The sequence below is a fragment of the Thermobia domestica genome, chromosome 9 (genome assembly GCF_964235325.1).
Source record: "Thermobia domestica chromosome 9, izTheDome1.hap1.1, whole genome shotgun sequence".
Classification (NCBI taxonomy): Eukaryota; Metazoa; Arthropoda; class Insecta; order Zygentoma; family Lepismatidae; genus Thermobia; species Thermobia domestica.
Window position 1 is genome coordinate 57,982,974 of NC_137462.1, and position 25,947 is coordinate 58,008,920.

The 25,947-nt window shown below is 35.5% G+C and overlaps 1 protein-coding gene across 1 annotated transcript in view; it reads left to right on the forward strand.

Moving 5' to 3' along the window:
• Positions 1–1,294: 1,294 nt before the first annotated feature.
• Positions 1,295–25,947, forward strand: part of LOC145660825 (glutamate receptor ionotropic, delta-2-like) — a 115,773-nt gene continuing 91,120 nt past the window's right edge. Inside the window, exon 1 of the mRNA XM_081726243.1 lies at positions 1,295–2,584. Within this exon, the coding sequence (XP_081582369.1) occupies positions 1,295–2,584 (1,290 nt within the window). The remainder of the gene's footprint in view (positions 2,585–25,947) is intronic.

Here is a 25,947-nt window from a genome sequence, read left to right on the forward strand (position 1 = left end):
GTACCTAAATCATTCCTGATTCAACGGATCAGTATCACCGTTCAACGTGGGAACGTTTCTGCTATTTTGAGTACGTTATCCACCGGTAAAGAGTTGGAAGAGATCTTTCTTCTATAAACTGCCCATAATTATTCAGAAGAATTTCTATTGTAGGCAACAAGATGGAGTTCGTAAAAGCAGAGTCGAATTTGAACCTACTTGGTTTACGAGAACCAACAACGCTAATATATTTTTGGCATTAATATAATATAAAACTAGATATTGTTGTACTTAAAGAAATCTACACAACATTTCTTTAATGTTTTTAACACTGCACACATCTTGTGATGAATTCTCTAATATTTTAGAAGCTTCTTCTTGTATCTTATTTATTAAATTTCCTTTGTTCTAAAGTAAGTTTTACCTTGTAAACATATTATGTGTTGATTTTTAGGTAACAATGTAATAAACATAAAATTCTATATATTAAAACATTGCGTATATTCAAAACAGTAAAAAAGGGTAAAATGTATAATAGTAAATATTTCGTATAATAATACGATTTCTTCATACATATCCCGCCTTGTTTATGCTCTTGGTCTATTCTATGAAGAAACATTTAGATAATAACAGTTAATAATGCATTATTCTATATATGTCTTTCATTTTTCTGTTCTATGATGCAATATGTTGTATATTAGATAATTTTCATTTTAAACTGTCTTATATTCCTCTTAAATCAATTTATTTTATTTTATTTCAGAAGTTGGTCTAATTCGCCATGAAAGCCATACTAGGATTAGTGATTGTCTGCACTATATTTGTACAAACAGAATTCAGGATTCTGGAAGAAGTAAATCATTACTTTTTGGCAAATGACATTTCGGCATGTATTATAAATATATTCACAAAATACTTAATTAGAAAATCTCCAGTTATTATTTTTACTTCAGGGACAACATACTTTGTTAACTTCATAGCAGCTCGATACCATGATCCTGTATTGATATATACCAAGAACTTCACCAATAATACCAAGACAAACTCAATAAAATCAGGAATATATACTGAAAACATATACTATATTATTATCGTACCTACATTAGAATCATTTCGAGATTCACTTGAAATATTATCTAGAAAAGATATTTGGAATCCACGTGCTCCTTTTGTTATTATTATGGTGGATGACTTTCCAAACACAAGTGTATTTAAGATTGCAATTGAATGGGAGATATTTAACATAATCGTAGTTTCAATTGAAAAGTCATTTTCGATCACCAAGTCAGGACGTTTAACAAATTATTTTGTGTCAATGCATTCCTATTTTCCTTACACATCACATTCATGTAAAGATTATCACAATATTATAAGTATTAGTAAGTGCAAAAGTGGTCACATACTGTCAGAGAACCAAATCTTCCCAGACAAAACACATAATTTGTATGGGTGTAAATTTGCAATATCCACGAGTTGGCTTCCTCCTGCGATCATATTAAACGAATCATCAAATCCATTGAAAGTACTTGGGGTAAACGGTAAACTAGTAGATACTCTGGCTGAATACATGAATTTAACTCCTGTTTTCCATCTTCCGTTACTGCCTCCTCCATGGGGAATGCCTTTAGATAACGGTACGTACGTTGGTGTTATGGGAGAAGTTATATATCGTCGAGCTGATTTAGGTTTATATCAATTTCCAGCACACGAATCGATTTACAATGTTTTTGACAGTCTTATTGCACCACTTAGAGCAGATATTATCTGGATTGTTCCAACTCCTGACATATTACCTGTTTGGAAGAATGTTTTCCTGCCTTTTAAACCGTTATCTTGGGCGCTGATTGGCGTGTGTTATATTGTTACTGTTCTAATTGTATATAGTCTCAATGTCTTGGTAGTAGATCAAGATTTATGGTCACTCTCCGTACCACCAGTTGTATTGTTATCGACATTGCTTGGAATATCAACCCCAAATCCAGCTTATAGTCGATCATCAAGAGTGTTGTACATGTTCTGGATATTTTGTGCTTTAGTAATTTGCACTGGATATGAATCTTCTCTAGTTAGTTTTCTCACACACCCAAAATATGAAGAAGAAATCAATACATTGAATGATGTTATAGCATCTGAGATACCGATCGGTGGAATTCTAAAAAATATTTTTCATGACGAATTCAATCCAATTGCGAAGAAAATTTACAATCAATGGATCGAAGTGTTCAATATAAGTGGTATTATGAACCAAATTGCAACAGAGAAGGATTTTATTCTTGTTATTGACTTATTGTTTGCAAAGCACATAATTCAACGAGAATTGCTAAATGATTATGGAGAGCCACTTGTTCATATTGCAAATGAAAGAATTGCGTCATTGCCAAGCATGTTCTTGTTACCGAAAGGATCACCGTTCTTGAACCATTTGGAGACTTTAATTAGTCGTGTCGTAGAGACGGGACTAACTGAGAAATGGATAAATATTGCAGCAACAGAAGGAGAAGATATGAAACGCAAATGTTCTGAGATAAAAGAAATTAATGAGACAGTTGTTATTACGACAAAGCACCTCACAGGAGCTTTCTTAATTTTAGTAATTAGTATTGGTGTAAGTATTTCTGCTTTCTTGTGTGAGCTGGTTTGTTTTTTGATTTACTCAAAATGGTTCCGTTACTGAACACATACTAATAAAATTATTAGTTTAATGCCACAATGTCCCGTCTCAGAAAAGTTCACGTTATAGTTGACCTTGTAAAAACGTTATATTTCACCACGGTATTTTATATCCCACCATTGAGTTGAGCTGATTCTGAGTTTAACGTCCCTTTTCAGCAGCGAGGCTATATGAGACGGGATCTACTGATTAACGTGGAATCCGAACCACATGAGCTCCCTCCAGGAATCGAACCCGGGTCCCCACGCCAAACGCGTGTACGCTAACCGCTTAGCCACGAAGCAGTTTTTCCCACCATTTGTAAAGTATAGTATGAAATAGTATGAATCAGGAGTAGAAGTTTCAAATTCATTGATGGAAAGATTGAAAGAACTAATGATCTAGAAGGTTTAGGACAATTTTGTATACTATCGAGCATCAGTGTAGTTTACAGCGTGGTATTACCAACATAATTAGTTGTAAATAGACCGTTAATGGTAATTGCATTTCTGTCCTTATTAACAGAAGAAAAATTTGAAAAACTTTTATTTAAATCATCAAGCGTTTACTATTTATAAACCTTTTTATTTATATGTTGTTAGTACAAATTTTGAAATATGTAACTATTGATTGTTTTCATATTTTCTATATCTATGATGTAAATACGTATCTTCTGTTTCTAGTGTACGTTCACTTAATTTTATAGGCAAATGTATTATTTTTGTTTAAAAAAAAAACTATATTCTTACATGTTTCTTTCGTGTTAGTGTGTGCCATATAAAACTCTTTTTCAAACCGTACGAGTGAATATATCAAAATACTATACTACAAGAACCATATAGTTATTTTTATAAACTCAGCAAGATTAAGCCGCAAATGAGGATGACCAGATAAAGCCCGGGAAATTATCGATGTCTTCCATTTAACAGAAAACGTACAACTTAAAAAAATGCCTCAACACCCGTCGGTTTTCTGTCAAAGGCAAACTCAAGGGTAATCGAGATTTTAAGAGCTCTCTGAAATTAGAGTCCAAGAGACTTTCTTTTATTATTTCATGGATAAACTGCTTTAGCAAATGCAAGGGGCACTTCGTTACCTTGCTTTGATATTTCAGGTTATATATTTTAATATTAAATCTATCTATTCATAATTAAGTTGTGTGTATTAATAATAAGTCAGGCCTGACACGTATTTATCTAATGCATTTATTTGGTTCTATCTATTTAATAAGTATACCATAATATATAATTTTACTCTGCCTTATGCAGAGTCATTCTGACACGTATTTAGTGCCATACTAAAGAGTTTGACTAACATATGTTTCTTGCAGTAGTCAGGCCTTTAGTATGACGCTAATCATACGTCAAAACGACTCTGCATAAGGCCCACTATGTTTAATATATGTAAATGTATGTAAATATCAATTAGTGCACTATCCCAAATTATTTATATAAGCCAAATTTTCTTTTAAGATTAAGATTCAGTTAGTTAGATCGAGTATTACTCTCGCCCCCACTTTATTATAGACCTGGTAGAGAGGCTAGTTTTTTTTTGAAGATTTCACTTTTCTTTCATATTTTTCCAGTAATTTTCCACTGCTGTAGAAGTTTCCAGAACCGTTAATACTTAAATTTTTTCTTCATTTTTTCTGTCCCCGGCAAAACATATAAAAAGGCGGATTTTTTAATGGCATTCGCTGTTTCAGCTAAGGAGGCCTGTAGAGTAGAGGGCTATGCTGGTGGCTGTTCAGTCCGAAGGGAATTAGCAAGAGAGCTTTTTCCTGGGAGTTTGTCCTTTAGATTAGTTACTGGTTGTCCAGTGGATATGTTAGTCCGTGGCTTCCAGTCCCGCTAGAGAAAGTGGTCTCTGGCCGTAATTTAGGTAAATTCCAGAGTTAGGAATAGGAATTAAAGAATGAAATAGGATTTTTGAGCTCTACGTCAGAGTAATGACTTAACTGGGCTCTAGTTAAAGGTTAGAAGGAGTGAAAAGTAATTTGCTCTTGGGGTTACCCTAGGGAGAGAGTGAACCCAGGGCACTTAGGTTTTGAAACTCTCCAGGTGCTGGAGGTTTTTCCCATTTAAAATAGAATCCAAGTTGCGATTTGGTTTCGTTTCCCTGTACAGTCATGCAATAGTGAGGCTTGGCTGGTGTTTTTGTTTTCACACTGCGACTTTCGTGTTTGAAAGTATTAGAGTGTGTGTTCACCTTTTAACCTAGAGCTTGAATGGAAGACGTTAGTCTTGAATGGAAGACGAAATATAGCTGGGCCATGAGTGACGGCTGCTTCTCCTAATTCCCTAAGTTACCTATCCTTAAGATTTTAGCTAGTTTCCTTTTTCTGGATTTCTCAGAGTGTTGAGAGTCCAAACCAGGTGTAGGCCGGACTGTTACTAAATGAAGTTAAGCAGTCCTTGAAAGTAAGGAATATGGACCTAGAGTAGAGAGAGTACTAGTTTCCATATTACCGCAGTTCCCAAAGAATTATTAGAGAAGTCTTTTATTTTTATGTTTTAGTGATATTTTAATTAGAGTTTGTGCTCCTTGAACTCTCATGATGAGTTTTTGGGAAGTCGAGCAAAATATTAAAGATTAATTTTACAAGGGCGAAGTAACGTCCTTTGAATCTCAGATTTCTAGTCACTCACCTTACCTAAATTAGAGAAACATAAAGCTTAATAAATCTAGTTATTCTCCGTAAATCATTTGACTTGTTATTTTTAACTCAATCGTATTTTTCAACCTGTTACCTAGACAACAGCGAGCGGACGAATTATTTCTTTTGGAATTTCTTTCATTTTTTGTTGTAAGGTAAAATGGCAGACTCGTAAGAGTGGTGAGATAAAGAATATCGATTAGGAACATAGTTTCAAATAGAGATAAAGCGATCAGATCCGTAGCGATCAGAAGGAGAACATAAATAATAATAATCCTAGTCGTAAGAAATAATATAGTAATAAAAGAATATTTTTTCTTTTTTATTACCTTACACAAATCAGAATTGTTCTAACGCACTAAGCGAAAGCCGATAAATTATTATGATGTTTAGAAGTAGAACAAAATGGGACTCATTTAAACACCACTGTTTTTCACAAAAAAAAAAAAAAAAAAAAAAGATCGAATCATTTAAACTTCAGCATGGCAAGTAGCCGAGAGCACAGTTGAAGTTTTTACCATTGTCAAGTCTAATTCTCTCACGTGTCTACATAAAGTGTGCTTTCAGCTACAATACGTACAACAACTTCTTTTTGTACCGATGTTGTACCGGAATTTAAAAGTCGAAATTAAGTTTATTTATATGTTACTATTACCTAGAGATGCGCACGAGATAAAATTTGAGGCTGTCTCGTCTCAAAAATGTGCTGTAAAAGTGATGTCTCGACTCGAAAAATGTATTCTTTTCTATTGGAAGAGCTCTGTCTCGACTCGAATTTTGTCAAGAAAATTTTGTCTCGACTCGTCTCGTGCGCATCTCTACTATTACCTAATCATTGGCCTATCTAGTACTTAACCTGAACTATAATTATTAAATTTCATTTAACAAAACGTGTCAAAATTTTCAAGGCGGTAATAATGACGCACATTTCGACAACTCTAGGTAGACATACTTGAATAAATTAAAACTAGACTATAGTTAACTGCAAGAATATCACAGTAGCATCTGCAATTTCAAAACATAAAGTACATTGTTCTATTTCCTACATGTTTGCAGAGACTCGGGATCTACCAACACTAAACTCTACCTGAGAAGGAATACAAAAATAACACAAAAATGAAGAGAGAGATGGGGTAGAGTGAAGAAATGAAATTAAGACTAAAAAATCATTAGCGCTCTAATGATTTTCTAAGTGATGTACCATAATAGCTTATAATCAATTATGACCCACAAAAGAATCTAATTTCTCTTAAATTTATTTCAATTATATTGAAGCATATTATTTCTTACTTTTTGTTGTTTTCACACTCAATCAGTTCTTGAAGTCCATCGTACTTTCACAATCTGAACCGTAATTTGCAAAGATCTCCTGTATGTTATACCGCATATATCACCTCCAGAGCATTTAGGTTGCATAACGGAATAGGACACATAGTTAGTAGAGAACAATATTAGAATAAGGTGTCCATATTTCAGACAGAAGAACTTGTCATCTTTTCACATGAAGATCTTGTCACAATGCAGCATCGCAGACACGACAACTGTGCACACTAGTGTACCCTGTCGATGTTGTATCGCCTAGAAGTATCTGGACGTGTGAGCTGCGTGTGAAGGTTTCTTAGTTTTTGAACTTTCTGTATATTTCCTGGTGTAACTTTCCTACATCTAAACTGCAAGTTAGTATGGAATGAGTTTTGTGCATACTTGTAGTTACAAAAGCTATTGCAGTGAAAATCGCTTACGGTGTTTGTCAAGTCGACTGTTGTAACAGCACACAGCAGACATCTTTAGAACTTGAAATTGTTCCTAATTTTAGATACAGAATGGAGACATAATTTGGACTATCTGAAATTGAAAGTTTTTTAAACACTACACCATTCATCTTACAGATGTATAGATGCAAAACATCATGGAACATGGGCAATCGGAAAGACATCGGGTTCCTGAAGGCATCCAAAGTGTTTCAAGTTCCCAAGTCAATTTTTCTAGATTACGTCAAGTATGCAAACACTCAGCAACGTTTTGAATCAAGAATTGAACGTGAATGTGCTTTAGTTAGTGAGCTTAATGACGAACTGTTCAGTATAGCTTAATAATGGATGAACTTCTTAAGGGCTTAGGGATCAAGATGTTCGTATTCCGGCCTATCAACTTGCTGTGAAGAACACATCAAACACCCATTTTCAACATGAATCAACATTGCTGGGAAAAACGGTTACACAAGTTTCTTTGGGCAGGCACCCTATTCACTCATTTCGAAAGCCAGAGCACATCTCATTTGCAAGAGCCAAAATTTTATGAAAGAAAATATGTCTTGTTTTTCTTTCTACTTGTTCAGGATTGAATTGCAGAAACTTAAGTTCGAGCCATAAAAAGTGTATAATGCCGATGAAACAGGTATATTCGTTGTCCAAAGTATACACTCTCAAGTCTTGAGTATCAAAGGAAACTATCAGATTACAAGACTCTCCTCAGCTGGTTTGAACATTTCGTTAAAATTGTAAAGCCATCAATTAGCGATCCTGTTGTGCTTGTACTGGACGGACATTATTCGCACTTCTGGAATCTGGAAATTTTCCATCTAAGAAGGACCCACTGGATGCACAAGCTCCATACTCTGGATGTGAATTTTATAGGTCCAGTTAAGCAGTCCTATTCATAAGAAATTGATCTCTGGTTCGGTAACCACCCGTTTGAACTAGTTTCTATGCCTCATGTTGGTGCGAAGTCTACGCACGAGCTGCAAGTATGCAAGCTGTAATGAGTATCTTTAGAAAGCGTGGGATCATTTCTTTCAATCCTTCTGTCTTCGACTTATAACTTATAGCTGCTCCATTCTTCTCCGTACTCACATTTCGAAAGCTTCCAGTCGTTTTAAATCGTTTTAATGTCCATTTCTCTCTCCCGTACCAAGACTAATAGCAGATACACATCCTTCATTAAATCTCAAATAAAATATATATTCAAAATAAAATAAAATTTAAAAATTAACATGGATAAAATAGAGGTAGTTGAAAAGCTAAAGATAAAAGTAACAAAATACAAAACATAAAAATAGGAACAACTAAAAAAAAGAAAAACACTGATATATAGTAGAAACTACCATGCAATAGAAGTTTGAATTTCATCTGGTAGGCGTCGATCTTTTGCAGCTGTTCGCTGCGTGTAACGGTGAGATGTGTAACTTCTACTTCTTTTGTTTAACCGCTCCGCGTAAAGATGTTAATGAATTAATTCATTTAATGGACTCGACCGGAATTATCACTCTAGCTATTTATTAGCAAACGCAGAATTCAAAACCTCGCTAACGGATTAATGTTTAATCGTTACCCATTGATATAGTATTGAATTATATCGATTACTGAATTTACTATGCTACTACTTTAACTACCTACAGCAAAAAAAAAAAAAAAATCGCCTTCATTCAAAAGTCATCGTGAGAATTAACGGAGCAACGTAAGTCAACGTTACCGTTAAGATGTTAAAGGATTGATTCATGAACGAGCTCGGCAGAGATAATTGCTTTAGTTATCTGCTACAAGAAAACAGAATTCAAAACTTCGCTTTCATTCAAGCATTATGGTGTAGAGTAACGGACGAGCGCAAGTCAACGTTATCCGTTAAATAGTATAGAATTGTTCGCATTAATCAACTGGACAGAAATAGAAATAACTGTTCTAGTTCTGAATTGCAAATAAAATAATTCAAAAAATTGCTTCTGTTCAAGAGTTATCGTCTGGATTAACGGATTGACGTAAGTCGGCGTTACCCGTTAAGATGTTAACGAATTGACTCATTAACAAACTCATTAGAGTTAATTACTTTAACTATCTATTGCAAAAATAAAAAAAAAGAAATCAAAATTTGCCTTTGTTCAAGCATTATCACATAAAGTAAGAGACGAACGTAAGTCACCGTTCCCCTTTGTGATAACAACGAATTGTCTTCTTTTATAAACTCACTTGGGATGATTTCTTTGTGTGTCTAATGCGAGAAAAGAATTTCAAAGTTAGTTTGTTTAAGAAATACCGTGTGGAGCAACGGACGTACTTATATAAGGAACAATGGACGTACTAACATCACAATATTATAAGTCCTACTTGCGTGACCTTTCCTTAATAAATAAATAAACAAAATAAATAAATAAAATCTCGGACTACACTGAAAAAAGGTTTGGTCAGATTGACCAACAAATAGATGCTAGTGATCAAATCGTTTGGTCAATCAACCAAACTTTTGGCCACCAACACGAAATCATTTGGACATGATTTGTTTCGTTACAAGAACCTCGTACTTGGTTACCAGTATCAAATATGCATTTGGTAATTCTGACCAAATATTGTAACGCCAAATAAGTAGGATTTGGTTGGTAATACCAAAAATGTGGTTAAAATTATCCCTATTTGGTTTTTGGAAGTAAATAATTTGGTTGTAAATACTAAACCTGCATTTAGTGAACTTGACCAAAACATTTGGTAGCAATTACTAAATGCTGCTTTTATAGGTACTAAACTGAAAATAATGCGAGGGTTATTGCAAAAGTCATGGGAACTTTCTTCTAACGAAGATTGCAACAAAGCAAGAAATTAGCAAACATACGAATGGAAAGTTAGTATGTAAATATTAGGTGTAGGTTTAATGAAAATACACATCCCTTAATACCTTTTTTAAGGTTTAAATATTTTTTAAAGTACAAACAGGAAACCTTTAAAGGAAAATGTCACTAACGGCGTGCACTTCATGGTACGTTTTCACTTATCTCAAACCATCTGCGTTAAGTGATTCTAATCGATGGTTCTTGTTTCGATTCCAGGAAGAGACACAAAATCTCTCTTAGGTGCAAACCGAGTAGTGGCTCGGGTGTCCCTTCAAGCAATAAATCCCATCCTTCATAACTTTGCTTTTAAATATTTTAAGAGGGCTCTCGACGCCGAAATTAAATTGCCCGCAAATTTTAAACTTTTTTTGTAAATATCTCAGAAACGTATAAAGCAGAGAAAACTTGCATGTTGTTGTTCTTCTAACAATATGATTTACAAATGATAGCGTAGTTACAACTTCTCTGAATGTTTTCCGTTGTTTGAAAGTTAGGAAATCAACATTTTAACGCGGAAAAACAATTCGTTCCTAGCTTTGTACCTACATAACCAAAACATTCAAAGGAGCTGTAAGTACGATATCATTTGGAAAATCGAATGGTTAAAAGAACAACAACTTGCAATTTTTTTCCTCTTTATAAGTTTATGAAATATTTAGGAAAACGTTTAAAATTTGTGGCAATTTAATTTCGGCGTCGAGAACCCTCTTAAGAACGTTAAGATTAAGCAAATCAAATGAAACCAAATTGAATATCATCTATCTACCTGACTGAATGCCTGTTGTTTCAGAGATTGTGTCCAAAGTTAACTTTGTTTACGTGTATTGATAAAAGTTTGGGAAATGTATTGACTTCATCCGTAGCTTATCAATGGAACTTCAGTTTAAGTAGACAGATATCAGAGGAGATGGAATCTATTTTTGGGACTCTGAATCGATTTTCGAAAACTGCTTCTTGCTATGTATTACCATTATTCTTTCATTGCCATTTATGTTGTAATCTGAAACGCCCGATTTCTACCATTTCTGGTTTAAGTTGAGAGGTTCCAGATGAGATAAAACCTATCCTTGAGACGCAGAATCGATTCTTGAAAACCGCCTCTCGATACTTCTGACCGATTTTGTTCTATAAAATGAAACTGAAATCGGAATAGTCAGTTTCTACCTCTTCCGGTTTTAGTAGAGCAAAATGGGAAAACAATACTTTTTACTTAAAAGCCTGAATGCATTACGGAAAACTGCGTGTCGCTATCTATTACCGTTTTTATATAAGGCCATATATGTTGAAACATGAAGTGGCCCAACTTCTACCACTACCGGTTTAAAAATCAGAGAAGAAGAAACCTATTCTTGAGACGCTGAATCGATTTCAGAAAACAGTTTCTTGACATCTCTTGCCGTATTAGTTCTGATGCCTTTTGACATAGCTGCTCTATAAGACTTCCAATACTAATGCATAGCATTGTTTGAACGTCTAAAAGAATCTACCTAAACGAAAACATCCTTTTAAATAAAAAAAAAACTATGTTTTCTTTTCGTTCTTTATGATTGTTTTTTTTTTGGGGGGGGGGCTAAACTTGTTATTGAAAAGACACAGACAAAAACTATGACAGTCGAGGTAAAGGGTTTAAAGGAGAAAAACCTACCGGCGGAAAGACCTAACGGAACTTCCACAAAATGAAATGAAATCTTACAAATTTACGTCCCACGTATATGGCGTGAAGGCTAAATGATACGTGATGATGAGAAACGAATTAAATGGTGGAAGGAAGAAAGTGTGAGGAAACGGGGTAACTTCGAGGAATCCCACGTACACGGTGTTTGTCTATCACAAAGTTCATTTGACGCAAGCTGGGAGCGAACCAGGGTCTTCATGCACCAGAGGTGAACGCTCTACCACTGTACCATCGTGGCCCCTCTCCACAAAATAATCAGTTTCACATACTACGTTTGTGCCCTTTATGTCAAAGATGACGGATGTGAAAGGTGATTAATGAAAGGGAATGATTGTAAAAAAATGGTGGAATGAGAATGTGCGAGGAAACGGGAGAGCCTTTAGAAAAATCCACGGACACGATAATGTCCACCAGAAACTCTCGTTGGCGGGCATCGAACAAGGAGCCCTCTGTAATTGAGATTCCCCTTCCGCCTAATATTACTTCACAGACTTTGTTTTGCCATTAGTTTTTTAGATCTTTATCACCTTGGACACTATTCCTCGTGACAGACATACCAGTGGTGTACGCAGAAATTCGTCAAAGAGAAAGGGTCAAGCTCCAAAGTTCATATAACTTCATATGTTTATGATACATGCATACATCATACAGTATTATACATAGAGAAAGTGAATGTCACTATTTACATCTCTTGTAGATAGTGAAAGGACCCATATGGATCAGCGGAACACTAATTGGAAAATATTGGTTCACTATATTTGTTGATTATTTCTCGCAAACGTAATCCAACAGATTCTTACAATTCTGTTATTTGGATCTAAAATTTGTGAATTTACAGAAATATGACAGTGTACAGAAGCTGAATTTTATGTTTACAAGAGGAGTGTTACTACTATGAAACCATGATAAGTGATATGATAGTGAAATTCGTATCATTCCAAAGACCCACTTCTTTTCACTACCCTTGCTCTTGCGTATACCTATCATCACTGATGTGCTTGCACCCTTTGGACGACCCCTGCGCTAATACATGGGACAACCAACTTTGCCTTGTCGTGACTCAGTTAGATAACATTCATGCTTTTATGTGGCTACCTATTTTTTTTTTCACTGTAATTTTATCCCAAGTAATTTTAATCCGAAAGTTATATTTATACACAAATCGTAAGAGAATTGAGATTTTTCAACATTTACTTGTGATGGCCCCCTTGAATTTTATCTAAACCAAGTGAGATTTTTCTTGTCGTCTAGTGCAAATCTTTCAGGGGTCAATAAGAAGAAAATTAGTGAAAATTATATTTCTTCAATAATTATTTCGAGAAGTGTTCCAGAAGTAAATTTGTACCCTTTTATGAACGTATTTCTCACGAAATATCGATCTCACAGGTAAGTATTCCGATATTTGGATTCCATATGAAATGTCCTTTCAAAATTATGCTTCATATATTGGATGACATTTAGTATCTCCCCCAAATCCATCGTCGGCTCCTAAACCGGTATTGTGACTTAGAGTGATCCGTTGTTAACTACCTTGTTTATGCTAATACCCACCGTCGCAGACGTGTCTGCTTCCTGTGGACGCACACCCTCGCTAACGCTCGAGCCTCTCTGCTCTGCTCCTGATTTGACTCGGTTAGATACCATTCATGCTTTTTAGTGCCCAACAACCACAAGTTGGTTCGCGTTTTATGCACCGTAGTTTTTATGCCATACATTCACACCGAATTTATGCTCATGACAACATTACAGTTACAAATAACAAATGATAACCACTACCAAGTGAGCCAGAGTCAATATCAAGCGATCTGGGGGAGAAACTATATAGTATATTATAGATTGTGCATCCGTTTATAATAGATTGTGCATCTGTAAAACTGTGAATGTACCAGTTTATTTTGCAGACTTCTGGCGTTAGTGTCACTTTATTTACTCCTTTCCGAAAGTTTCTAGTTGGGGAATAGGAAATGCAAAATGACACTAACGCCAGAAGTCTGCAAAATAAACTGGTACATTCACAGTTTTACAGATGACCTATTATTTTGCACCCTGCTCTAGCGTTCCCAATGGAATTTGTCCGCTTCATCTGCATATAAAGGCCTATATGTTACGCCTAATTTACGGCCGGTAAAACAACCAATACACATTAACTAACAGGTCCAAAAAAACAAATAGTTACCAAATCACATAAGATTTGGTTTGCATAATCAAATTAATCAACCAAATGTTCTAACCAAAAAATTTTGTGTTCATGAACAAACACGTTTGGTACCGGTACATGACCAAAGTTTTGGTTAAAGTAATCAAATAAAGTGACCAAATGCCTTGACAAAACAACTTTGGTTTTATTTTTTCAATGTCAAAAGCCTCAGATTTCTATACCTATTTAAATCTCACGTATATATTCTAGAAGACGTGTAGATCCGAAGAGACGTTCGCCCCCCTATCCCTGAGCAGTGCTGCATAAACCCGATGAGAGAAAAAAACAGAATTTTTCATTGCATCTCCCTCTACTGCCCCTTCCTCCAGGAGCCCGGCTTCGATTCTACCCTACTTCTAATATTTCTGACGTTCTACGAGAATTTGGCGGAGTTTACATTTTTTTCAGAGTAAGTTGTGCACAATTATTATTATTATTATTATTTTAATTTAACCCACGTTTTTGTGCCAAGACTAAGCGAGAAGGTACAAGCGAAAGGCAACGAGAGAACCTAAAGAAAACAATGAATAATAAAACTATCAGAACATGGAACTATAACAGGAATTCCACGCGTTAGACGTAAGCGCTCTACCAGTGAGACACCGTTGTATACACAAGTTTGGATTGCAAATTTAACAGAATATTATGGTTCATAAATTGTTACCTACTAATTCTCAAAATGTTCATTCCCAGAAAAAAAAAACAACACTGGGAAATTTTCCTTGCACTCTGTAAGTAAATTATTGAGTTATAGAACATTGCATTGTTTAAAATCAAAGACGGTTTCCAAATCAGAAGTTTGGTACAAATTAGATGTGTGAGACTAGAACTGCTACTTAAATTTTTTGAGAGATTCAAGGAGACACCATGGCTCAGTGCTAGAGAGTTTACTTCTGGTATATGGGGTTCCGAATTCGATCCACGGCCAAGTGAGTTTGTGGTGGACAACATCGTGCTCGTGTATTTTTTTGGGGTACTCCCGTTTCCTCCCACTCTCTCATTCTACTGATTCTTCCATCATCATTCACTTACTTTAATCACCGTCTCCCTTAGCTTAACTGGCAAAAACGTGGGACGTTAAACTCAAAGATTTCATTTCGTTTCATTTCGAAAGCTTCAATTCCCTGAAATGCACCATAGCGCCATTCCTGGTTCCAAATGGTTATGAAATAATAAATATCTGTTTCGAAGTTTATTTTTGTGAATACATTGTTTCGTGACTTACTCTGTTTGCTATCGCAGTACTACTGGATGTGTTTAGCAGTATTGATTAGAGGGAGGTAAGGCTACGTTCATCAGCTTGACGAAACCTTCAAAGTTCATCGATTTTCAGTTCAATAGCTCGTGCATATAATGAACGGAATGCCGGCAAGAAGTCTACAAGGAAAAATGTATGATTTTTCTTTGCAAATGACTGACGTGGGGAAATATTTCATTAGCACTAACTTTATATGGTGACTGGTTAATCACAATAGATACCGTCTGCAACACAACACTTATGCAATACTTTAACCATTGTGTGGGAGACCTGGGTTCGATTCCCGGCAGAATCTGATATCATTCTAATCCCACATTAAGGTGTAGGTCCATGTCTCATGCATAGCTTCGCTGCTGAAAGGAACGCTTAAGTGAAATCTAATGAAATAAAAAAGTAACTGTTAAAAACTAATCTTGAATCTGCCTTAACCTGACTTTGCACTCACACATTATTATTATTATTATTATTATTATTATTATTATTATTATTATTATTATTATTATTATTATTATTATTATTATTATTATTATTATTATTATTATTAAGTATTCTGCCTATTGGCAGTTAATTGGATTAATGAGTTTTTCTTTTTAATTGTACGTTTTTCCACATTTCTCAATCTTCAGCTTCCTTTTTTAACTCCTCTTAATATTGTGTAATTGTTGTGCAACATTGATGACTTGTACTTGATATCACTACGACCCGAATATGGCGACTATTAACGTTAACTATGATTTTTACAGAGGTGTAATTGAAATGTATAACTGAGAAGCCAGAGAGAGTGCCGTAACTAGAGTGTGGTATCCGGGGGCGGACCACATAAAACATCTTGTCACTTCAGTTGCTTGAAAACGCTCACCTTTAAGTCTAGTTTTTTTTTCTTGCATTATGTTATACTCGTCATGTAGTTTAAACTAAGCGGGAGAAGCATATATCGCAGTCTTCACGCTTTCGAGATATGAGCATGCGCACAATTATTTGCGCATTATGCGCAATTCTGCGCAGGTGCAGATAATTCGTTTTAATTTCGTTTTAAAGCTATCATATATCTATTATGGCTCGCAAAGTTTGCTTGATCTCGGTGGAGCCGTTCTCGAGACATCACGACAAATGTCCATTTTAATGAATCGACTGTATCTCAGAAACTACACCTTTTTCGACAAATTCCTGCTAGTTACATTAATTTTGCAAGGTGTCCTATTAGTCTACCAAGTTTCATCAAAATCGTTTGTTGTGGCCCAGATACCTTATGGATGTGTCACAGGCCTTTGGCCTTCCTACGAAGGATGCTGGTTAAAAGCGTCCTCTTCTTTCCTATCCATTTTAAACATCTTCGTTTGTTACTTTCTCTATCAATTTTATCTTCTCCATCTTCTTCCAACTTCACATTTCGAAGCTTCTCTAACTTCCGTAATGTTCAGGTCTCTGAACCATGAAGTCCAATACTCCATATATAGCAGCACACAGCATTATGAAAGGTTTCTCCTTTCCAACATGTGATCAAAATACAGAAATATACAGTAGTCAGATATCGTGAAAATGAAGTGCGAATATAGAGTTTCATACTGTAACGTGTATGTGAGTGAGCATTGTCGTGCTGCAGAGGATTCCATGGCTGTTGACCGTCGCTCCATTATTTCGGAGAAGGTTGCGGTCATTTCATGCGGCACTGTAACAATCAAGATCATAATTTCACCTCGGCTGAGAGATAGGGTTGGCATATTACCCGATTTTAGCGGGTACCTCCCGATTTTCAGGTTCTTTATTCGTACCCTGCTTAGTCATCTCTTAATCACGAAAAACCAGCTGCTTTTTTGGATTATTCTAAAAATGATTAGAAATTTTATAAGAGATGGGCCAATATCCCTCAAATATGTTTTACCTTTTCTTATGATAAAAATTTAGAAGTTATTTTGTGTTTCTTAGAAAGAAACCGTATAAATAATATCTGGCATATATCGCTTTTTTTTTTTTAATCTGCCTTCAGATACAGTATGCTTATAATGCTGCAGATACCTTACTGTAATACTTAGTTAATATTTACTTTAGAATTCGAGACTCAAATTGTTGAACTTAATAAAATATTAAAGGCGAATACTAAATTTGCTTTACTTTAGTTACATTAGAAAAATTCATTGGAAGTGTCACTTACCAAACAAATTACACACACACACACACACACACACACAAAAAAAAAAAAAAAAAAAACGTGGTCTGGAGGATCCCACGTCAGTATTTGTAATACACAAGTTCACATTAGTTCTTAGGCTGTACATTCTCCAGCTTTTAAAATGTGCCAACCCTACTGAGAGAGACATGTTGGATTGGTCACTATACCAGAATGACTTTTCTACGGGCTATAGAAACCATCCTCGGTGTTGATCACGAATCCATGATTCAATATTTTTCCTGACCGTTCAGGATCGGCATAGCGTAGCTTTTTTCCATCTGAAGTGATATTCTGATAGTAGAGGCATTCCTCCACTCAGAGAACTCCAAATCTCCAGAAGACGATTTTTATTGGGAGGTTTGGTACGGTGGCTTAGTGGTAAAGCGCTTATCTCTGGTGTGTGGAGTCAAGGGTACGATCCCCACACAAAAAAGTTTGTGGTGGGGAACGTCGTGTCCGTGTTTTTTCTCGGGGCACTCCCGTTTCCTCTCACCTTCTCATTCTACCAATTCTACCATCACCATTCCCTTAGTTTAATCATGATCTCCCTTAGCTTAAAGGGCATGATCGTGGGACATTCAACTGAAAGGTTTGTTGGCAGGTGTCAACGCTTATAACAGCTATTAGTCCAAACGTTTTTCACCTTCTCAATTGGACAGAAGAAAATTTAAAAAGAAAAAGAAAGGAAAAAGAAACTAGGTAAGGGAAATAGAGAAAAACAATAATTATTGCAATAATGATATGACGCATTTAAGATGTGATTGTGATCAAGTGTAGCTGAATCAATTGAAGACAAATAGTAGCACGGTTCTAAAAGATTTAACAACCTCGATTAGCTTTCTCTACAAGCTAATGACCGTCAATTAGCTTTCTTTACAAATCCAAAGTCTAAACATCATATAATGTATATGGCAAAATCAAAAAAGGATACTTTTGAACAAATAAAACAAAATGGAAATCAAAAAGATTACTAACCATTCAGATACTATGTCACGAATAAAGATACACGGACTAATGTCAGTATGAACACGGTCGCATGTGCTACCGCAAACTCCGCGGCAAACTGGAAATTTCGGGAACAGTAGCGCCTCTGCACCAACGACGACAGAACTAATCAGTCGATCTGACGCCACCTTCGGGCTTTGTCTCACTGGGCGCGGGTTAGGATACTAGCACGTGGTGGAAGAGTGGCTGCGAGCACAGATAAAGGATATCCTTTGTTTGTGCACACACTCGCAGCCACAGGAGGAATTTCTATATTTTTATTTAAAACTATTACTCTTTGGCTCCTTTACTTGCATTTGGGGAACAGCTTTTTATGTTGACGTATTTTGCAGAACTTGGGCATTTTCAGTGAACTCAAAAAAAAAAAAAAAAAAAAAAAGGAAAAAAGAAAAATCTGATTTATATATATATATATATATATATATATATATATATATATATATATATATATATATATATATACAGACTGTTCCATAATTCGTGTTATTTTCTACAGCGCTGGGAGAAGATGAAGTTTATACACTATTAATGCAAAATTTGGCACTCTTATTGAGAAATATCTGAATTTTTCGAATTTATAAAGAAAATGAGAGAAAATTGCTGTTTAGCCCCCTTTTTAGGGGTGTAAACACGAAAGTTCATTTTCCTTATGGGAGATTCAATGTTAAATTTTAGAAGCAGTTTTCTCCAATAATTATTCGTGAAGATTTTGGAGCAAATGAGTTGTATTTGTTACAAAATGCAAAAACACTCATTCACAAAGGTAGTAAAGCCGTTTCAAATATTATTTTGCGAAGGTCCCCCTTTTGGGGGCAAGCGGCGTAAAAAGGTGGTGGGTGATAAGTTACCAAAATCACAAAATTTATTTTCGGAATGCCAGTAAGCGTGAGATTAATCATAAATGTCACAGAATTAATGCTCCAATGTCCTTACATGTAAGAGTGACTGATAATGGGGCTACAGCCTCCTTTCAAAAATAAAAAAATCACCATAAATATCCTTAGTAGGGACATACGAGAAGAAGGTATTTTTTTAATTAATGTGAAATTTAGCGTCATTGTATCAAATGAGTATGCGTTTTCCAAATCTGGAATGCTATTTTGATAACGCACCGCCTTTGGGGGGCACAGGGGGCGAAACATAAAATGATGGATCTTTATAAAAATTCAAAATTTTGTTCCGGAAATACCAGTGAGCGTCAGATTTTTCACCACTGTCACAGAATTAATATTCTAATGCTCCTTACATGTGCCAGTGACTTATATGGGGCTATAGCCCCCTTTCAAAAATAAAAAATCGCCATAAATATCCTTAGTATGGACATACGAGGTTTTTTTTAATTAATGTAAAATTAGGTGTCATTGTATCAAAAGAGTATGCGTTTTTCAAATCTGGAATGTTATTTTGATAACGCACCGCCTTAGGGGGACACAGGGGGCGAAGCACTCGATGATGGATCTTTATAAAAATTCAAAATTTTGTTCCGGAACTGCCAATGAGCGTCAGATTTTTCACCACTGTCACAGAATTAATATTCTAATGCTCCTTGCATGTGCCAGTGACTTATTTGGGGCTATAGCCCCCTTCCAAAAATAAAAAAAACACCATAAATATCCTTAGTAGGGCCATACGAGAAGAAGGTATTTTTTTTAATTAATGTAAAATTAGGCGTCATTGTATCAAAAGAGTATGCGTTTTTCAAATCTGGAATGTTATTTTGATAACGCACCGCCTTAGGGGGGCACAGGGGGCGAAGCACTCGATAATGGATCTTTATAAAAATACAAAATTTTGTTCCGGAAATACCAGTGAGCGTCAGATTAATCACAAATGTCACAAAATTAATATTGTGATGCTCTTGGCATGTCCCAGTGACTTATATGGGCTACAGCGCCCTTCCAAAAATCACAATAAATATGTCATAATTAATATGTAAGTTGTCATTATTGCAAAACAAAAAGAAATCTGGAAATTACTGTAAATGAATAACTTCTGTCAGTGTAACTGATTATTCATATAGCTTTGTTGCTATGGTGTCACTGCAATATAATCAAAGAATTTTATATTTTTAAAAATCAATTAGGGCTCTTTTTATAGCAGAAAATCTCACACACAAATCACCTACGTATTTTCTACACACTGAAGCAGAACCATCTCGAAATAGAACACAAAATGACAATGGAAAACGTAGCAGGAACAAAAAAAAAAAAAAAAAAAAAAAAAAAAAAATCTTAATGAAAAGTAAGATCTTAAAAATTAAAAGTGAGCTTTAAGTTTCAATATTGTTTGCTTTATTCGTAAAAAGAAAAAGCGTGTATTTTCATTACTTCTTACACAATAACCGTATTATCCAACTTTCCATATAACAACTTACTCATATGTACTACAGACGTAATACACACAGACACAGGGTTGTAATAGAAACAAATGTTTCCCGAGGAATAAGAATCAGTTGCTGGAAATTATTCTTTGTTGAAAACAACTCTTTTTGGCTCTACTATCACTAATTGTTTAAAAAGATCATTAACCTAAGTGTAAAACCCATAAAATCAACTTACTTTTATTCGGCATGCCCTCCTGAACGAGCAAGACATAAATTAATGCGATTTACTAAAGAAACTGTGAACTCCTTCTCCAACATATCTGGAGTGATCATTTCTATACTGTCAACAATCCTCTGTTTCAAGTCCTCTACACTGTTACATGATTTTTGGTAGACAATTTGTTTTAGGAATACCCACAAGAAAAAATCGCATGGTGTAAGATCCGGACTTCTTGGTGGCCATTCGACACTTGACCCCATAGAAATAATCCATTCCCCAAATTTCTCTCTCAAAAGATTTATAGTCATATTTGAGCGATGCGCTGGCGCTCCATCTTGCATAATCCATAATTCATCACTTTGACCTAAATTTAAACGATCAAGTTCAGCAAATACTTTTTCTCTTAGTAGCTTTTGATATGATGACGTTGTTACATTTTCATCAAAAAAGAAAAGTCCTATCACCTCAGTCGCAGATATACCACACCAAACCATTATTTCTCGTTTGTCCATTGACACTTCTGATTTCACGTTCGGCTGTATCGATGACCAATGTCTTGCATGTGATGAGGACACAACCATTTAAGAAGAATTTTGCTTCATCGGAAAACATCATTTGAAATAAGAACATAGGGTTTTCATTTAACTTCTCGATAAACCAGTTACAGAAATAAACACGATCACCATAATCACTTGCACACAATTCAGAAACCATTCGGACCTTGTATGGTTTCACCTTCAAGTTTCTTAAAAATTTTTTTAGCGTAGTTTTCTTAATATTTAAGCCTAAGCTTCGACGAGCAAGGGATTTCCGCGGTGAACTAGTAACAGATAACAACACCTGTCTTTTTGTTTCTTCTGTAGATGCACTTGGAGATCTTCCTGCACTTTTTCTAGATGCAAGATGGGCAGTGTGAAAACAATTGCTGCGGAACTGTTTGTACAAACGGTGAATTTGCATATCTTGTACTTTTAATCCGAGTTCTTTAAATATAGGGGATCTTGTTGCTCTTGCAGATTTTTCTGATAAAATGTACCATTCAATTACATTAGCACGCTGACCCTGAGTTAAAGACTGCATGATCGAAGGACACTACAGTATGAATGCACTCTTAAAGTATACTGGAAACGTCAAGAAATTATCAACTGATTAAGCAAGTCTATCCCCGAGATTAACCTACTATGTAACGTCCATTTTCGAAGAAGTTAATCTAACCCAGGTGTTGATTACAGACATGAAATCCTATTGAACTGTCAACACGTTAACTCGTTAATCGTTGGTGTATTGCGATAAGAAAAGGTCTGAAACTGTTGTCAGCACACATGAACAAGAAGTTGAGTCAGGACTTAGAGGGTGTTTTATAAACAAAAGTTTGTTGACATTGCTTAAAATCAGCTTACAGTGGGACGCCAACAAATGATTCGGACGTGTTCCAGTGTTTCTTAAACACTGTATCTCTTAGCATGCATTCTGAATAGGCCAGAGAGAAGCATGGAAGATAACAAAACAATAGTGGTGTGGTTCTTTAAATGATTTTGGGAGGGGGAAGGGGGAATTGAATCACTAAATTGGTCGCTGGCACATGGAGGTAGCTTCTAAGCATTAATTTTGGTATATTTCCAAATATTTTGACGCTCACGGGAAATAACGAAAAGTTTGAATTTTCCTTACTGCTTATCTTCCCCAATTTGGAGTTTTGGCGTAATAAAACTAGAAACGCATGTACCATCATAGATGAAAGGGGAGGAAGAAGAGGAATGGTATCGTATTTTCTACCTAAAACTGCTAATTTACAGCAAAATTCGTATAAATATAGAGCAACCTGCTTTCCGCATTTTACATTGAAACTCCAGTTAGGCCAATCATGTCGTTTTAGCTCTTTTTCTAAACAAATATTTTTCGACAATAATGCCAAATTTCACTTTAATAATAAAAAATATTTACCTTCAGGCCAGTAGGTCCTTGCGTATAAGGACATTCATCATGAATTTATATTGTTTTATGAAAGGGAATTGTAGCCTAATATCAGTCACTGTTACAGTCCGCAGCAAAAAACCTGCAACATGAGCATATATGTTTATTGTGAAACGACGAAGTCCTTTGCTCCAAAATAAGTATGCAGGAGAGGACGCCGAGATTGCTCCTGGCGTGATTCATGCCACTTAGACGTTATGTTGATTCCCTGTGCTGTTAGTCGTAATTTCAATAAACTTACATGCTCATGTTGCAGGTTCTTTGCTGCGGATTGTATACACGACTCCAAAAGTGCATTACCACCTGCAATTCTCGTTTTCCTGCAATAGCAGGCAACCCAAAAAGCTCGGCGGTTGGGTTGGTTCCGAATTCGAAAGGCGTTGGACCAAACCTCAATTTTGTTAAAAATATATCAGTGTGGCAAACTGAAAAATAAGGAAATAAAACAAATTGTTAAGAATGACAATTTTATTATCGTGACGGAGTTGGATGACATCAAAAGTTACAAAATGATCTTACTTAAGCAGTTCAAAAAAGATGAATGGCAAAAGACACATATCAGAAAAAACATTTCTCTCCTTCTCCCCCCCAAAAAAAAGAATTTTAAAAAAGAAAAAGTTACATAAAGTAAAGGTTTAATATAAAAGACTCACCCAAAATTTTGAAAATTGACACGCGAAAGGCAAGAATAACTGAACCCAAGTGAATAAAATTGTGCACAGATATTGCAGACGTAAAATGTGGGAATACAGGCTTCATATTTTCCTGGAAAAAAAACGGTAGGGTGGGGCACGGACCCCTCCAAACCCTTGATCACGAGATATCAAAGATGCTTGTAACAGTATGTCAGATGTGTGTAAAGGACATGAAGAATTGTAACGAAACTTTTTCTATGAACAACACGTAAAAAATAAAGGAATACGAGGTTTTAATGTTCTGCGGAAAACAGTTTTAGGGGGCAAAAGCCCCCACGAAAAATTTTGAAATTTGACGTCCGAAAGGTAAGAAGAAGTGAACCGAACTGAATGAAATTCTGCACAGATATTATAAACATAAAATGAGGGAATATGGGTTTCTTATTTTCCTTTAAAAAACGGCTGGGTAGGGCGCGGACTCCTCCAAACATTTGATCATGAAATATTAAAAGTACTAGTAACAAATGTCAGATGGGTGTAAAGGACATGAAGAATTACAACGAAACTTTTTGTATGGACAACACGCAGAAAATAAAGGAATAGGTTTTTTTTATTTTCTGCGGAAAGACAGTTTTATAGGATAAAAGAACCCACCCCAAAATTTTGAAAATTGACATGAAATGCAAGAATAACTGAACCCAAGTGAATAAAATTGTGCACAGATATTGCAGACGTAAAATGTGGGAATACAGGCTTCATATTTTCCTGGAAAATAAACGGTAGGGTAGGGCACGGACCCCTCCAAACCCTTGATCACGAGATATCAAAGATGCTTGTAACAGTATGTCAGATGTGTGTAAAGGACATGAAGAATTGTAACGAAACTTTTTCTATGAACAACACGTAAAAAATAAAGGAATACGAGGTTTTAATGTTCTGCGGAAAACAGTTTTAGGGGGCAAAAGCCCCCACGAAAAATTTTGAAATTTGACGTCCGAAAGGTAAGAAGAAGTGAACCGAACTGAATGAAATTCTGCACAGATATTATAAACATAAAATGAGGGAATACGGGTTTCTTATTTTCCTTTAAAAAACGGCTGGGTAGGGCGCGGACTCCTCCAAACATTTGATCATGAAATATTAAAAGTACTAGTAACAAATGTCAGATGGGTGTAAAGGACATGAAGAATTACAACGAAACTTTTTGTATGGACAACACGCAGAAAATAAAGGAATAGTTTTTTTTTTATTTTCTGCGGAAAGACAGTTTTATAGGATAAAAGAACCCACCCCAAAATTTTAAAGTTGACGCGAGAAAGATAAGAAGAAGTGAACCGAAGTGAGTGAAATATTGCAAAGATGTCGTAGGTTTAAAATGAGGAAATACGGGTTTCGTATTTTCCTGCAAAAAAAGGTTCGGTGAGGCACGGACCCCTCCAAACATTTGATCACGAAATATCAAAAGTGCTAGTAACAGTATGTAAGATGTGTCTAAAGAACATGAAGAATTGCAACGAAACTTAATGTATGGATAATATGCGAAAAACATACGAATACTGTCTTTTTTTTATTTTCTCCGTCAAAATGGTTTTACGGGGAAAAGCACCCACCCAAAATTTTGAAAGTTGACGAACGAAAAGCAAGGACAAGTGAATCGAAATGAATGAACTTGTGCACACATATTGTAAACGTAAAATGAGTGAATACGGGTTTCGTATTTTCCTGGAAAAAACTGTTGGAAAGGGCACGAACCCTTCCAAAGTTTTGATCACGAAATATCAAAAGTACTAGTAATAGTGAGGTGTGTGTAAAGGAAATGAAGAATTGCAACGAAACATTTTGTATTGAAAATAATCATAAAATAAATCAATACGAGTTTCTTATTTCCTGCGGAAAAACTGTTTTAGGGGTCAAAGGCTCCTACCCAAAATTTTGAAAGTTGACACCCGAAAGACAAGAAGAAATGAGCCGAAGTGAATGAAATTTGCACAAGTACTGCAGACGTAAAATGAGGATAAGGGTTTTATATTTTCTTAGAGAAAACAGTTAGGTGGGGCGCCGACCCTCCCAAACGCTTGATAACAAAAATCAAAAATAATATTAATAGTATGTGAGATGTGTGTAAAGGAAATGAAGACTTTCAACGAAACTTTTTGTGTGGGAAATGTGCTGAAAACAAAAAAATACGGGTTTTTCGTTTTTGCGGAAAAATGGTTTTATGGGGCAAAAGGCCCCACCCCAAAATTTTGAAATTTGGCACCGAAAGGGAAGAAAAAGTGAACCGAAGTGAATAAAATTTTGCGCAGATATTGTAGACATAAAATGAGGGTATACGGGTTTCGCATTTACCTAAAAAAAAAAACCGGTTAAGTGTGGCACGGACTCCTCCGAATCTTTGATCACGAAATTTCATAAGCGCTAGTAACAGTATGTCAGATGTCTGTAAAGGACATGAAGAATTGCTACGAAACATTGTGTATGGAGAATACGCAAAAAGAAAATGAATACTTGTTACTTATTTTATGCGGAAAAATTATTTTGTGGGCAAAAGAACCCACCCCAAAATTTTGAAAGTTGATGCCCGAAAGGTCAGAAGAATTGAGCCGAA